Source organism: Hippocampus zosterae, chromosome 8 (genome assembly GCF_025434085.1).
Source record: "Hippocampus zosterae strain Florida chromosome 8, ASM2543408v3, whole genome shotgun sequence".
Taxonomy (NCBI): domain Eukaryota; kingdom Metazoa; phylum Chordata; class Actinopteri; order Syngnathiformes; family Syngnathidae; genus Hippocampus; species Hippocampus zosterae.
This window is the reverse complement of record NC_067458.1, coordinates 21960271-21975127: the sequence shown is the minus strand read 5'-3', so window position 1 is coordinate 21975127 and position 14857 is coordinate 21960271. Positions and strand designations below refer to the sequence as shown.

The window sequence follows — 14857 nt, the reverse complement described above, 5'->3', positions numbered from 1 at the left end:
AAGGTAAACACACTGAGGAATCCCGTCTGTGTTTGGGTGGAATTGCTTTTTCACGCCTTAATGCAATTTTTGGCGACATGCTGTGAGCTCACGCACACATCCAGCCAGCCAGCCAACAAAGCCAGCGAGCGAGCGACGAAACGTCGACCCGAGGCAGGCCGACGTGTAGCGCGCCACAACACGAATCACGGCGGCCATTGACAATTATGCTTGGCCTTCAATGGCTCTTGTGTTTTTAGCCAGCGGGCTAGTCAGCAGACTCCCAGCCTTGCACTCATCAGGAGACCAATCCCTCTGTCCTTTCCGACTTGTATTATCCCCCCCCCCCGCACATATTTGATGCTAGTTTGTTGCCATTTGAATACAGTCTGCTAATCCGCCTTGGTTGATTTTCGAGATAACGGCCATCGGTCCATAACAAGCGACAGTTTGGCAGAGAGTAAACGATTCATCCAAAAAAAAGTGGCTTCAAGTTGTTTCATGGGCGGATCTTTGGCTTTGGTCGTTTAACAAGAAAAATCAAGGTCAACTCAATATGGTATACATTTCTTCTGGACGAAATATTCCATCCAAAGACATTTTTATTTCCTCAAATATTTTTAAAAAGGATATTTTAGAGCTGTGACTTTAAGAACGCGATATTTCTGCTCGTCGTCAACATGCCATCGGAATCTAATATCCCCCCATGTCTGTGTATTCAATTCTGTTTTTTGTGCGGTGTTTTTAAAAAGTACAAAATGATAGAGTGCTACAGTATTTTCCTTATTCGAAAACAGACAAAATTTTGAGAGAGGCTGGAACAAGTTAACAATTTAATTCATTTGCATTACAAGCATGGTCACAGAACAATATTAAACTTGTAAGTTAACGTCCCACGAAAAGTTACTTGCTTTACTAAAAACACACCCCAAAAAGATGGTGAGTTTTTTGGGGGGGCTCGAACAGATGAACAACACTTTATTTCATTTCAATGGCGTGAATACATTTGCAACACACATCAATTGAGCTTTGATCTTTCAATTTGATCTTTGATCTTTTTCTTGGAGTGAGCTAAACTTGTAAGTCAAGTCACCCCAATGTCAATACACACTTCTGATCGGATAGTGTCAAGCGGCACTAAGTGCAGGCGGGCACCAAAAGAATGTTTGGAATTTTCGCCATCCGTCCATTTTCTACACCGCTTATCCTGTTTAGGGTCACGGGAGGCAGCTGGAGTCGATCCTAAGTGACTTGGTCTAAGAGGTGGGACGCACACCCTGGAGTGCGGACCCGTCAATCATGGGACTGGCACGCAACTATTCTGACCGAGTGCAAAAGAAGCTGCTCAGCCACAATGGTTACTTACAATACAAATTTATTTTCACCTCAAACTGTCTCATCTGCTCATCTTTTTTTTTTTTTACGTTCATCGCTTATGTCAAGACCTTTGAGAAAGATTTTGGGAAGACGATGTACCCACAGTCGTTTGCCTTTGTCAAGTAATAAGGGCTGGTCGGAGGTTGATGTGATCACAGACTGAGGTTGGCAATGTCGCGGGCCAAGTTTCGATAACATTTTATTCACTGAGAGAATATTAAATGAATGACTTTGGAGCGTATTAAAATTAGAGACTGAAAATGATTTGAGGGATGATTTTTCATTCCCACTCATATTCACACCTATGGACAATTTCAAGTCTTCAACTTCAAGTCCAAGCATGGAAGAAGATGCAAACTCCACTTTTTTTAGATTCTGACCTCAACAAAATCTGTATTCTTCATTCACCCTGCAACAGTCGCCCACCCACATCACAGGCTCAGACATAAGATACAAATATTGTTATACCCCTTGATCCAATGGGTATTCCTGCGCAAGACGTTTTTTTAACTGGGAAATGTTTTAAATTGTGGGTAAGAAAACATAATATTCCTCCTTTCAAATTACCCGGTTTAAAATTCCCGATCAATCCCTCAAAAGTGAGTGCTCGGTGAATTCCCAGTCCCCGGTGGAGGCGCGCATCCTCCCCACGGCTTTTCCCAGCGGCCCAACTTTAGCAACATTCCTGGCATAGTTTCGCCTGGATTTCTGGGAGATTGAGTTTTTCGCGACAACACGTGCGCGCGCACACGCACGCGCATAGACACTTACAAAAGTGGTCGTCAGAACACGTATTTGGTTGGACTGGAAAGGATGTATTGGAAATAAAGCACATAGAAAAGGGGATAACAATAGCGTGAGGCGAGAGACGCTGGAATGCTGCAGGTCATTGGAAGTCATACACGCGCGCGCATACATACACACACACACACACACAAACACACACACACACGATGGGAGTGCGTTTAAACGAATGGAGATCACTATTTAAAACATGTAAAATGTCTCTTGTAGGAAGTCAAGACAGGCAGTGGGGTGAGCAGTATTTAGGGTGACTGGTTTTAATCTACGTCAACTCCTCTCCGTTGGAAAAAAAAGCAACAACCCCCCCAAAAAATATCCCAAAGCATCATTCTGTCACTTATTCCTTTCAAATAAAATGTGTGAAATGACGCGTTCAAGTCTCTTACCTATCTCTGGGGTCTATCCACGAAGTTTGCCGGGTGTTGTGGTCGATGAAGAACACTCTTCCGTCGTAGTCTCGGGCTTCCTCCCATCCGGCGGGCAGCGGTAGCTCGGAGCTCTCTCGCCGCTTGCCGCCGCCTCCGCCCGGCCACGGCATCGCGGCTGGCCGCCGCTGCTGAGCGGAGGGCTCCAGCCCCGTTGCTTCTTTCCTTCCTTCGTTGTCGTCGTTTGCTCTCACTCTCTCCCCACGCCGGCCAACCAGTCGTTCCTCTTCACCGCATCGCGCCCCAACGGTAGAAGTGAGCAAAGTTTTCGGTTTACAAAGAAGGAGGCGGCGGTGGTGACGCTCTCACGGTGCTCTCGCCTCCATGTTGGCCTGCTCCCTCCGCCACCATGTTTCATTCCTCCGTGTCCTTATTCGGGCCCGGGGTGGATTTGCATAAATGAACGGACGAGCGAGGCGAACTTGGCCCTTCTGTCCAATCCCCTCCTCTTGTCTGCCTCCTCCGTGTCCACTTTAAAAAAGCCTCACTTCGAAAAAAAAGGGGAAACATTATTTATTTATTTATTGAAAAGTCGGTCACTCGACTTTGTCTTCATGTTTTATAATTTCCACTAAATTTTCACTGATTCGTGACGTTAAACTCAGGCAATTCACTTAAATTGTCATTTTGTTGACCGTTTCGACCTTTTAAAGGAAGATTAATCCCAACTCGGGCAAATAGTTTCCCCAAAACAAACAAGTTTTCCCTTCAGTACAAAATGTGAAGGCTTGAAATTGTTGTTATACATTGGCGGCACCCAAGGCAAAATGTGTGTATTGCACCTAACACCGAGTAAAATTATGTCATTAATTTTTCGTTGGTTTTTTTTTTTGCAGTTTATGGTTAGGCTGACCATTTTTTGTTTTAGTTATTCCATTATTTTTAACTATTGTAATCTTGGTGAAAATACAGTTGAGCGATGATATGATCTCGTCGCGTTAAGTGATCGCAAAAAGCTTCCGGTCGAACACGGTGATCAGCACTGAGAATATCTACTCAATCAAGCTTGAAATCGGAGTTGACCTTTCCATTTTAGTTTTTGGTGTGTGACAATTTGTCTCATATTTTTGTTTATTTAATCTGTAAAACACATTTTAAAAACTATTTTAAATCATTTGCCGTCACACCGCTTCCTCAATACGGCTTTTTGAATGCGAGACTTCTTAGAGCCTCTCAAAAATAGCCACTGCTGCCATCTCTTGGTTGGAGTTAAACATTACATCATATGAACAGAAGCATAGCCCCCCCCCTCCTCATTTTTATCTGTATTATTTTTTTTCACCCCGCCTACTGCTCGAAGGTAGCTGGGATAGGCTTCAGCACACCCGCGGCCATTGTGAAGATGAGATCCATCAGAAAATGGATGGATGGATAATGCTTCATATGTGGATATAATTCACTAACTCGTGTTTATTAAAAATAAATCGTGTTAATAATTGAGATACCGCGATAGGAACAATTATGCACTCATCTTTTTTTCCTTTTTTTGTCATGTCGCTCAGCCATGGTGAAAATTGGATTTTTGTTAGTGCAGTATACGGTTGTGAAGACCTCATGATTAGTGGCGTGCAAAGCATCGTTACTGTCTGAATTTCCAAGTGCAGATATCTGTTCTCAAATGTAGGAAATAAAAGGATAAACCGAACAAAAAAAACCTCAAGATTACAGATAGCTGAGAATTCTACTTAAGCAAAGTTAACAAGTATTTTTATTTGACCACTTATCACCACTAGTGTGTGTGTGAGAGAGAGAGAGAGAGAGAGAGAGAGAGAGAGAGAGAGAGAGAGAGAGAGAGAGAGAGAGAGAGAGAGAGAGAGAGAGAGAGAGAGAGAGAGAGAGACGTCACAGCAGTCAGCTGAGCGTTTGTTCTCCACCTGAGGGGGAGTTTATCTCAGATTTTTATCTCCTGCATAGTGTGTGTGTGTGTGTGTGTGTGTATGTGTGTGTGTGTTTTACATCCCATCCATCTCACACCCACTCTGGGATCTACTGCCTTCTCCCACAGATCCTTTCTCACAGGCCACGTCACGCCCTTATGAACACAGCACAATAAGCCGCAGTGTTTGCGGCCTGTCGACAATGTTAATTTAAAAAGGAAGCATGATTTGGACATTTTCAGGAAAAATGTGTTTCATAAATTCAATAAAACTAGGTGCTGTGTTTTTATCTCGGCGCTATTTCGCAGACGAATGCAGACTAGGTTGAATCAGTGAGTTCTGTGGAACTGTGGGAGTGGTCACAGCGGTCTTGAGCTTTCACTGTGCCCAGAACAGATTCAAGACACCCTGTGCTAGATGGAGCAAAGCAGCCCCAAAACATCACAGAGCCCAGGGACATTGTTTTTGTTGTGTTTTTTTTTTTGCTATACTTCATTTTTGCATCTGTGCACATAGCTCTGAACACTGACTGCTTACAAGTTTGAAGATACCTGTGATGTTAATTAGAGGACACACTTTGGTTTCTTCTTTCTAGGCTCAAATTATTTTTCATCTTTTTTGGGGGGTACCATCAATTTTGTCTGGACGTTTCATTCGTTTTTTTTAAATTTGTTGTTGTTGTTGTAGATTTCATTATTTGGTTGAAAATGATTGTGTGGTACAAACCAAGTGGTGGCACTTTTGCTACCCCTGCGGAGAAGTCAGCAGCTTTGCCCCCGCTGCCCATGGCACAAGGAGCAGGGAGGGCCACAGAGAAGAAGGCTGTCCCCCCCCTGCTCGCCTTCCTCCTCGCCTCCCTCCCTCCAGTTGAGGATGAGCTCTCCTCCGAGTGGCAGCACTTGGTGCCAGGAGCTCCCGGGCCCTCCAGCCTCTTAGCAAGCACCTCTCGGTCAAGCCAATGGACGAGTGTGCCCGCGCCCTGGAGCTTCTGGGCATGCTGCTGTACGTCGGCGCGTGGCTGTGCGTCCTGGGGGCCACCGTATCCCCGCGCTGGCTAAGCATGTCCACTTCCCTGCTGCCCGTGGAGAGCTACGAGCTGGGCCTGTGGGAGACCTGCGTGGTCCAGGACATGGGCAGCATGGAGTGCCGGGCGTACGACGGCCTGCTGGGCCTCTCGCCAGATCTCAAGCTGGGCCGTGTGCTCACATGCGCCTCCCTGGCAGTGGGCGCCCTGGGCTTCCTGGTGGCCATCCCCGGCGTGTCGCTGGTCAACGGGTGCGAGGAGGACGGCGCCAAGAGGACGTTGGGCACCACGGGCGGGTTGCTGGGGATGCTCTCCGGGGTTCTGTGTTTGATCCCCGTTTCTTACGTGGCCCACCTGGCCGTGGTGCGCTTCTTCGACGACACGCTGCCCGACGTGGTGCCGCGCTGGGAGTTTGGCGACGCCCTGTTCTGCGGATGGGCGGGAGGATTCCTCCTGGCCGTGGCCGGACTCCTTCTGGTGCTCGCCTCCCGCTCAGCCGGCCGAGAGCCGCCCCCTGCGGCTGGCCCGCAGAGGAGGTACCAGGTGATGAACACGGTGCTGGCCCGGGCTGAGTACGTATGAACGCAAATCACAGGAAAACATCGTAATCAAGCATTGATCAACATCTTTCACTTTTGACATGAACATAGAGATGGAAATACCCCAATAGAAGCTGCTGTCATCTGTAAAAATGAACAAAGTGTGTTTTGGTCCTGTGTCAACGGCACATATCAAGCTAAAACTAGATTGTGTATGATATATTTATGTCCTCTGTGATCTTTAAGAATCATATCATGCCTCCATTTTTTTTTGGTGGCATTCTATTCTTCCTGTATCAGTGAAATGTTTCTAGGTGATGCTTGAGCGAAAATATCCAGATTGTAAAATGTGCACTAAAAGTGTACATTGTAGTATAATTTGTTCTACGTGCTGAATGATGACAATAAATCATATCGAGTTTACATGTGTTAGTCATTGAAGCATCGTTGGCACTCTCGGCGGGATATTTTCTTTGCGGGGACTGAAGCTAAAACTATTGTGTATTATTGTTTAAATGCTGTATGATCATCAAGAACATTCAAGTTACATTCTTGCTGGATCAGTGGAACAAGTTTCCAGGCAGAGCTGGAGTTAAAATATTCTGCTTGTAAAATTTGCTTTATGTGCTGAATGATTCAAATGAATCGTTTTAACGTTACGTGAGTCATTTCAACGTTTGTCCATCTTTAATACAGTCTTGGTCCTTTACCAGTGGGAGGTTTTCTAGGCGGGGCTCAAGTTAAAACTGGATATTGTTGTATAATAAGAGTTAATCAGCAGTCTGATCGTAACGAAAGCGAGCACACTTTCCTACGCTTCTGATTGCCTGTCAGTCACTCGGAACCCGCCGTCTGTTTTGCCGTTGGTGGAAACGCAGCGTGAGCCTAAATCCATCGCATTTCCTGTTCGCCGGCCCAGTTAAGCTGCGTTTAATGAACGCCTTAATGGGCGGCGCACACTGCGAAGAATGCGCTGCAGGTGGCTCTCCTTCTCCCCCCGCTTTCACTTAATTACATGGCTTTGCCAAAAGGTCAGAGGCCGCCGGCGTCACTGGAAAGCAACGATTGCACAAACATACAACATGTGGCGTTTGCTCTCATCAGAGGAGGCTAATTGACCTTTTCATAATGTTTGGGCAGAAAACGAGTGACTACATCGCTGATTTGAAGTGAAAATATGACAAAACGTTGTTTTTGGCCCCGCGCTGCTACATCAAGGTTTCGTTTTTATTTGGTATATTTTCCTCCTCCTCAAAAATATAAATGAATTCAGCGGAATCTGTGGTTGAGGAGGAGAAAACAAGTGGACGTCCTAAACAGTTGCAAACCTCTCGAATAACACAGTAGACACTTGTAAAGGGACAGAAGGAAGACATTTTCCCACATTAAATTACGCGATGAGTAATTTGAGAAAGCACATTGGCTAGCCTTTGAGCTAGCATCACCGCTATAGCGCAGCATCCATTAGCCAGTCCCCAATAATGATGTAAATTCTGTGTGTATTTCCTAATCAATTTACCTGTTGAAATGTACATTTCAGCCGGAATTCCGTCTCCCTTGGTAGCAATTCAACTCACTTTCGATAAACACGTCACACATTAAAATGACTGTGATAGAGAAGAAGACGAAAAGAATCATTCAAGCTAGTTAGCTTGTTTTCCCAATGGCTCTGCTTTAGTCATATGTCATTTAAAAGTTTGTTCGTTTCTGAAGCTTAGTTTAGATTTATTCGTCCCTCCAGTCATTCTGTTAGCATACAAGAGTCTATTGATGAAATAATGACAGACCTGGAAAGCTCGCGTCAAGAATTTCAGAAGTTATTTGACCTGGTTTGTCACAAATTGATTTTGATTGGTTGACCAGAGAAAAATATGTTCCAGACAATTTGAACGAGCAAAACATGTCTTGAAACTTTGGGGACTACACTGCATTTCATTTTAATCTTACTGGATATGTTTTGTAACATTATTCAATAATTGTAGTGTGAACTGCTCCGTATTGATGGTTTATGTGATTGCCACGTGAGAGTCATGGTATGAAGAAAAAGTCCCCACTGAAGGCTCATCAACTAAATATTCGGCCTGTAACTGAATACATTATCGCTGTAATCGTCAGCGCTACAGTGATCCATTTGTAATTTATTGGGGCATTTCTAATCAGAGATAAACCGGGGGAAAAAAAGTAGCTAGATGATTGTATTACTTGCAGGGTATAATATGACCAGGAATGATCTCCATTAGTGCAGATTGGACACAAATAGACGTCTCTTAGCAGGGTGCACATCTTACCCGCTGAGTTTGGGCAGCAGGGGGAAAAACACACACGAGATGTTGTTTGGGATTATTCGTCCCCCGTAGGCTCAGAAAATGGCCTCCCGCTTACATGCACTGAAACACAAACAAATAAAAGCTGCTGGAAGAATGAAGTTCCATAATCAGGGGTGGCAAAATACGCGGTACTTCAGCGGAAGTACAGATATTTTTTTTAAAAAGACTCTTGAAAAAGATGAGTGAAAGCAGAAGTACGGATTTCAAATCCTTTACTTAAGTAAAAGTGAAAAAGTAGAGATCCTGAAATGTGCTTTCAAGTTTTTTTTTAAAGCCTTTGAATAATGAGCCGATTTCGACAAAATAAGGAATCAAAAGTACAGATATCGTTAAAAAGCCATCAGGAAAATAAATCCTGCAGTGTAGTACAGATATTCGAGTACCCTACCGCTGCTTACAATGACACCTAAAAAGCACAATAGAAGACGTGCCATGAAAACTGACCATTACAATCAGAATTCTTTATCTTGGCATGGGCAGTAAAAACATTGTCGTAAAAGATGCAAGATGGAAGATTTGATTCGATAAATATCAGTTGGGGTTCAGAGATCACATTTTTATCACCGTCACAAATCTTGTGGGCTTATTGCGGGAAAGTCGAGTACACGTGGAAGATCACATCATACCGCTTGGACAACCAGTTACAAAACACATCGACATGGTTTTTAAAATTATGCCATTGAACTGATTTCTCAGAATTATTTTTCAAATATATATATATATATATATATATATATATATATATATATATATATATATATATATTATATAACGTTGGTTGCTTGCTTGCATTTAAGTCTGCAGGGTTACTCTTCTGATAAATGACACGGCAGAATAGATAAGAAGGACCAGTCATGTCAGCCTTATCTGCAAATGTGGGAGATTGTGCGCCGGGAACGTTGTGCTCCTTCACTTTTAGGGAGTTTGTCTTCCTTCAGCACTCCCGAGCGCCACTCGTGCCGCACTCTTGCTCCACTCGGGCTGGACTTATGTTTCTGACGGCTGCTCAACAGCCTTTTGTTTGGCCCGAGTGGGCCGCCACCGCTCGCTGCTTTTCTCTTCACTGGATGGCTGGCTGGCAGCCCCCCCTTCTCCAAAAGCTCACGTGTTAGCCTCCTACATCCAAGTTCACATTGTCGAGCTGACCCAGTAACATGCCTCATACATCACATTGTCCATTTCGATATCCATATTTTATGCTGCTTACTTTTTTTTTTTGGCGTGGGAGACTTTGGTACATGATGGATTAACAAATAGCCCTTTGTGGCGAAGTCAAACGGCAGACATCTTACATTGCCATTGTTAGTGACAGTTATAGTTTATTTTCGCTAAAAACATTTATCAGTGTGCGTTATAACTTCACTGTTTGCATCGCCCACCGTGAATCGTGACTTAGTGAAGTTGGGTTTACATTTTGTAGCAAATTTTCGCTTTCAATTCTTTGTTAATGGTTCTGACATGATGCAGACGAATCTTTGAGCAGTTGTCGGAAATATACTTTAAAAGAGAAAATTTGCAATCGCATTCTTACCTATGAAATTTGCATGTAGCGCTTCTTCCAGACAAGCAGGTATAACCGTACGCCACACATACGCCATTTTCACCAAAGAGACAGAAAATAACATGAAAACACCACAGCTAAATCAATGTACAGGATTCAAGTTTGGCCCTCTTAGTGAGTGGCAACGTAAAATGGCCACCTGTGGCGTCTCTTCTCGCCAGGGCGAGTAAAGCGGCATCGTTAGTCCAAAATCTGTCTGAGATGAATAAAAACGGGTGGATTTATATCATTTTCTCATCACGACACTCGATCAGCATGAAAAGCGGGATTATCCCTGCCTTGCTTGTTCTCCTCTGCCATCCCCCTTCCATGCAGCTCGGGTCCGAGGGCCCTCCACACGTGCCGGTGGGCGAGAAACAGCAGACTGCTGACAATCATGAGGACAGCGGCCACGAAACCCACCCTGACAGCCGTGCCCACTTGCTGGCCGGCGGGAGCGTCGGGAAGCCTGAAGCGGGGCGGGAAGGGGATAGTAGCGTTGTTCACCACGGCGCTCGCGTTCCACACCAGGGGCACGAGGACGAGAGCCGCGCTGAGGAGATAGAGCGTGCCCGCAAGGATGAAGGCTGCACGCACACCGCTCCGACACTCCATTGTGAAGTAAACCCGCCTCACCGCCTGGACTGCGGCGGCATTGCCCGCCAGGCCGCCCAACATGGCCAGCGCCATGAGAACCTGCGCCACCCGTATTTCCACCGGGACAAAACGATCCGATATGGTCATAGTCTGGCAGTTTTCCATCTTGGGTAAAGCATGGCTGTGGAAGCAAGCTCGCCAGATGCCTACCCAGGCCACGCCCGAGGTGATGATGGACGTGCAGTTGTCGGGGTGCAAGTGCCACAGGCGCCACTCGTCCATGCCCGTCGTGGCCATGGTGAGGATCCACGCCAGGCAGCCGACCAGCAAGCCCAAAAATTGCCAATGGCCTGTGTGCGCCAGGAACAACATGTTGATAATGATGAGGATGAGGATGATGATGATGAAGATGAGGTCAAGGGTCAAGGTTGCTCTTGCTTTGTCTCCCTGAGGAGAATTTTGTCTCGGGACAGCTGCGTATATGAATATAAACAAAGCATCATTAACAAATGATGTATCATTATTTCTTGCATTCCACACTTACCAGTACATTCGCTGCCACCCATGTCACTCACCAGGCATGTGTGGGCCCTACTTTTTAAACTCATTAAAAAAAAAAAATCAGATGAAGTGATGATGGCGAGCTAAAGTGGACAAAATGCATAATGAATGCGCCTTACGAAACACAAAATGGAAAAATGTACAACTCTCAAGGAGGAATGAAATTTTGCCAACTGCTTTTAAAGCAGCTTGTCTCTCTGATCACGTTGTTGGCAACGCATTCCTGGGTCAAAATCACAACAAAGTTTCTTTGGTGCGCTTCAAAGTAATCACATAAAGTAAGTACTGTATCTGATTTTGGCATGTCAGACACACTCCTTTCCCAACTACAAGGAGTCATAAGTACTTCAATGAGATTCATACCAATTTTCTGACTTGCTTCATTAGAATCTGAAACAGCAGAATATTTTACACAAATAAGTCGTAATTTCATCACAATGTGCGCGTCGTTGGACATTGTCCACTCTGTTGCAGTGAAATATCAAATGGAGTAAAAACCTTTCAGAATTTGTTAACAGCAGCCACTCAGCTTGCTGAATGAAATACTGTATGTCGCCAAGTGGAGGTGCGCCATATATCCAGTACATATAAAGAAGAAAGAGACGTACCATTCAATTAGAGTCGGATTCACATTCAGCCGAGCAACGTTTGATGAATTGGTGGCGATGATGTTGGGGAGAGGCCTGACATGTTGATTCCAGGATATCACTGTCACACGTTTAAAGATGGATGCCGTCAACAGGGTGACATATTTTAGTTAGTAGGAGCTTTTTTCCCCCCACCACAACGCCAACGTGGCAACAGCTCCGATGGGACCATTTGTAAAACAAATGTTTCCATATCATTAGACCAAGGCAGAGTGATTGAAAAAACGGGCTAATTGTCGGAAATGTTGTTGTTTTTTTTAATGCAGCTGATCAATACCGGACCATAAGAATTGCTGCTTCATATGTGCTAAACTAGCCGATGTTTGAAGATTTATAATTACGCTAATTTCCACGAGCTCATCTATGGCGCTCTGCATTATACGTTAGCGTCAAGCTAGCAGAATGAGAACATTTGCTCAGGGATAATTGAGAAAATTGTGATTATTTTGATATTGGCCGTCATAAGATTGCATGCCTAATGGAATGTCAATCCTTGAATAGAAGCCTAAGATAAATGGTACATTAACGACACAACACAACAAACTTCACATTTACAATTGTGCTGAGTTCAAGTGGCAGTAGTTACCCGTAAAGACGTCCATCCAGGGTGAACATTTCCAAATGTAGGCCCTTTAGAAAACAAGGAGTCGACAGCACCGAGCAGACCTTGCAACTGTAAAAGATGTTCAAGTAACTGTCACACTATCAGCAGCCCAGCAGGGCTTGGCTGAGTTAATGAGTGACACGAATGAGCGGGGCACCTGGAAAAATGCACTAACCACAAAAAAAAAGAAGAAGAAAAAAGGGGCAACGAGGAGATTTTTGGACATTTGAATTTAATTTTCCCCATAAGGATTTTCAAGCAAATCGGGAATGATTTTTCTGTGCGCCTGAGTGGAAGCTACGCACAAGAGGGCCGTGAAAGACGGGTGGGAGACATACAACACTTTAAAACTTTTGTTTCGGCCCGCCATGCAATTCTAAAAAAAACAACCTCCCCCCCAAAAAAGTCTGAGAAATTATTATAAAAACTCACAAATGTTCATAATATAGAACAATAAACATTTCTTCAATTTAGCAGGGCCCTGGTTTGGACGTTGGCGTCAGCGTGGTTAGCGACAGGCACTTGTTACTGAATGTCAAGTGCATCTCCTGTGCGGCCAAGTGCTCTGTAAAATGTCAACAACAGAGGTGGTGGTGGGGGCCGGGGGGTTCACTTCAAGGCCAGTAGCTGTTGGACCAGGAGAGGAAAAAAAATAGGAAATGCCTGGTATGAAAAGATGATAAATAGTGGTTATTCCGAGCTCACGTGGCAGCTCTGGTGTTGTCCGCCTGATGTGCCGATCCAAAGGCTACAATAAATTACTAAAAAAAAAAAAATGAAATTAAGGATACAGTGAACCCCCGTTGCATCACGGTTCATTTCATGTCCCAGCTCTATCGTGGATTTTTCACCGTAAATTCTTTTTTTTTTTTTTTATTCAGTCAAACAAAGAGTTGTGCATTATCACTGTAGTACCTCTTTGTGCCACAACTTGCCGAGCAGCACTGAGCTCTACTGAAAGAGATGTAGCCAAATAGAAGAAGGGGCAGAGATGATCCAAAACTTTTCTTATTATTAAGTAACAGTAGTCGTTCCCAGAGAGCCGATAGAATACAGTATGTGCGTGTGAATATTGCTGCGAGAGTAGGATTTGGGTAAACATTTTGGTTTTTGAAAATACAGGGGTGCCTTGAGATACAAGATGAATTCATTCCGTGACCATGTTCATAACTCAAAACACTAAGTCATCTTTCCCCAATGAAATGAATGCATGTACCATGAATCCATTCCTATCCGCCCCTCAAAAAAAATGCTTTCAACGTGTTTTTCAATGACAAATTAGCACGCTATCATAGTATTTTTTTTCTTTGTTTGTGCATCACGAGGAATTTATTTGGCACCTTCTGATGTGTTTGACTTCGCCACTGAGGGGCAGAGTAATGCTGTCATGCAGTCAAACAAAAAAGGTTCACACCGACTCTGACTCAGTTCGCTGCTATAATTTGTCGGGAGGATAAAGAATATATGCCTGTGAGAATTGTATTACTCAATTGTCAGTCTGTGTGTGTGTTGAGGCACCGTTTGTGTGCGTTAATATTAAGCTGGCAGAAGGCGAAGTTGTGTGTTTGTTTAGAATACACAAGATGTAATTCTCTTGGTGTTTTGTTCAGTTTGACAGTAAACTTCAAAGGAGTGGCATTCAGCAACTTGAAATTTTTTTGGGGACGAATTATTCCCGATCAGCCAAATTGCTACTTGCTGTGAAACAAAGTGAACTGTGGTAACTGCTGTCATATCGCGATTGCATGTCAAATGTTTGCAAGTGAAAACAAAAACAATTTTTGAAAATAATAAGCTTGTTTACTTGTGTCTCAAGGCACCACTGTGCAAGTGTTTCAATCTCTTCTATTTTGTGTGGCCCCCCCAAAAAAAGAAAGAAAAAAAAAGACATTTTTGTATCTGGTCTCTTTATACCGCAGGTTTTCATGTGTCACGGGTGAGTGTGTAGCGTATTCCCCCACGATAAAAAGGGGTTTCACTGCATTCAACACAGGTGCCGAGAAAAAGCAGCATCTTTCTTCAGGCAGCTGTGTTGGGGCCGACAGAGAAATACCTCAGACACTGGCGGCCCCCGGTGGAAGCGAGGTGCACCTTACAGCAAGCATTTCAAAAAGCCAAGCGCTGCTCGATGGGCAAACTGTCCAGCAGGCACTTGAGCTGCTCTTCGCCCAGCTTGATTTTGTCCTCCAGCTTGCGCTGCTCGATGATGAGCGCCGACTTCATCTTGACAAAGTGCTCGTAGTCGGCCATGCCGTCCTCGGGCAGGTAGCTGGCCAGGATGTCGTAAACGGCCCTCTCGCGCCGGTCCAGGTTGTCCTTCAGCTCCTTGGCGTCCTCGTGCTGCCGTATCAGCAGCTTGCGCTTCTCCGTCAGCGTGCGCTGGAGGGAAAAAAAGGCGGGCGGGGGGGGGGGGGGGGGTGGGGTGGTGATGAAGAAGAGCCATCTCATGCTGTGGAGCTGGGAGTCATCTATACTTTTCCAGACATGCAAATGTATTCAATCCAATTCCAGACATTTCCATATTTGCATCGAAATCCTGTGTATTCTGAGTACAAC

At 44.6% G+C, this 14857-nt stretch overlaps 4 protein-coding genes across 11 annotated transcripts in view; 1 reads left to right on the top strand and 3 right to left on the bottom strand.

Annotated features, from left to right (window-relative positions):
* The window catches only part of wwc3 (WWC family member 3), a 29620-nt gene extending 26300 nt beyond the window's left edge, over positions 1-3320 (bottom strand). For all 3 annotated transcript variants that reach the window (XM_052073003.1, XM_052073004.1, XM_052073005.1), the window contains exon 1: positions 2547-3320. In XM_052073003.1, coding sequence (XP_051928963.1) covers positions 2547-2698 — 152 coding nt within the window. In that variant the 5' untranslated portion in view covers positions 2699-3320. The remainder of the gene's footprint in view (positions 1-2546) is intronic.
* A 1859-nt stretch (positions 3321-5179) lies between these two features.
* On the top strand, positions 5180-6448 carry LOC127605526 (putative claudin-24). Its single transcript, XM_052073117.1, has one exon. The coding sequence runs from the start codon at positions 5421-5423 to the stop codon at positions 6066-6068; it is 648 nt and encodes a 215-aa protein (XP_051929077.1). The 5' UTR covers positions 5180-5420; the 3' UTR covers positions 6069-6448.
* Positions 6449-9520: 3072 nt separating this feature from the next.
* On the bottom strand, positions 9521-12365 carry cldn34a (claudin 34a). Of its 2 annotated transcripts, none has more exons than XM_052073112.1 (2): positions 11659-12365; positions 9521-10962 (listed from the first exon to the last, which is right to left on the bottom strand). In XM_052073112.1, exon 2 carries the CDS (start codon positions 10859-10861, stop codon positions 10151-10153), a length of 711 nt encoding a protein of 236 aa, XP_051929072.1. In that variant the 5' UTR covers positions 10862-10962; positions 11659-12365; the 3' UTR covers positions 9521-10150. The 2 variants fall into 2 exon arrangements, with proteins under 2 accessions (XP_051929072.1, XP_051929071.1); XM_052073111.1 differs by having other exon boundaries at positions 12284-12365.
* A 147-nt stretch (positions 12366-12512) lies between these two features.
* Positions 12513-14857, bottom strand: part of shroom2a (shroom family member 2a) — a 29721-nt gene continuing 27376 nt past the window's right edge. For all 5 annotated transcript variants that reach the window (XM_052072991.1, XM_052072992.1, XM_052072993.1 and 2 more), the window contains one exon: positions 12513-14680. In XM_052072991.1, coding sequence (XP_051928951.1) covers positions 14408-14680 — 273 coding nt within the window. In that variant the 3' untranslated portion in view covers positions 12513-14407. The remainder of the gene's footprint in view (positions 14681-14857) is intronic.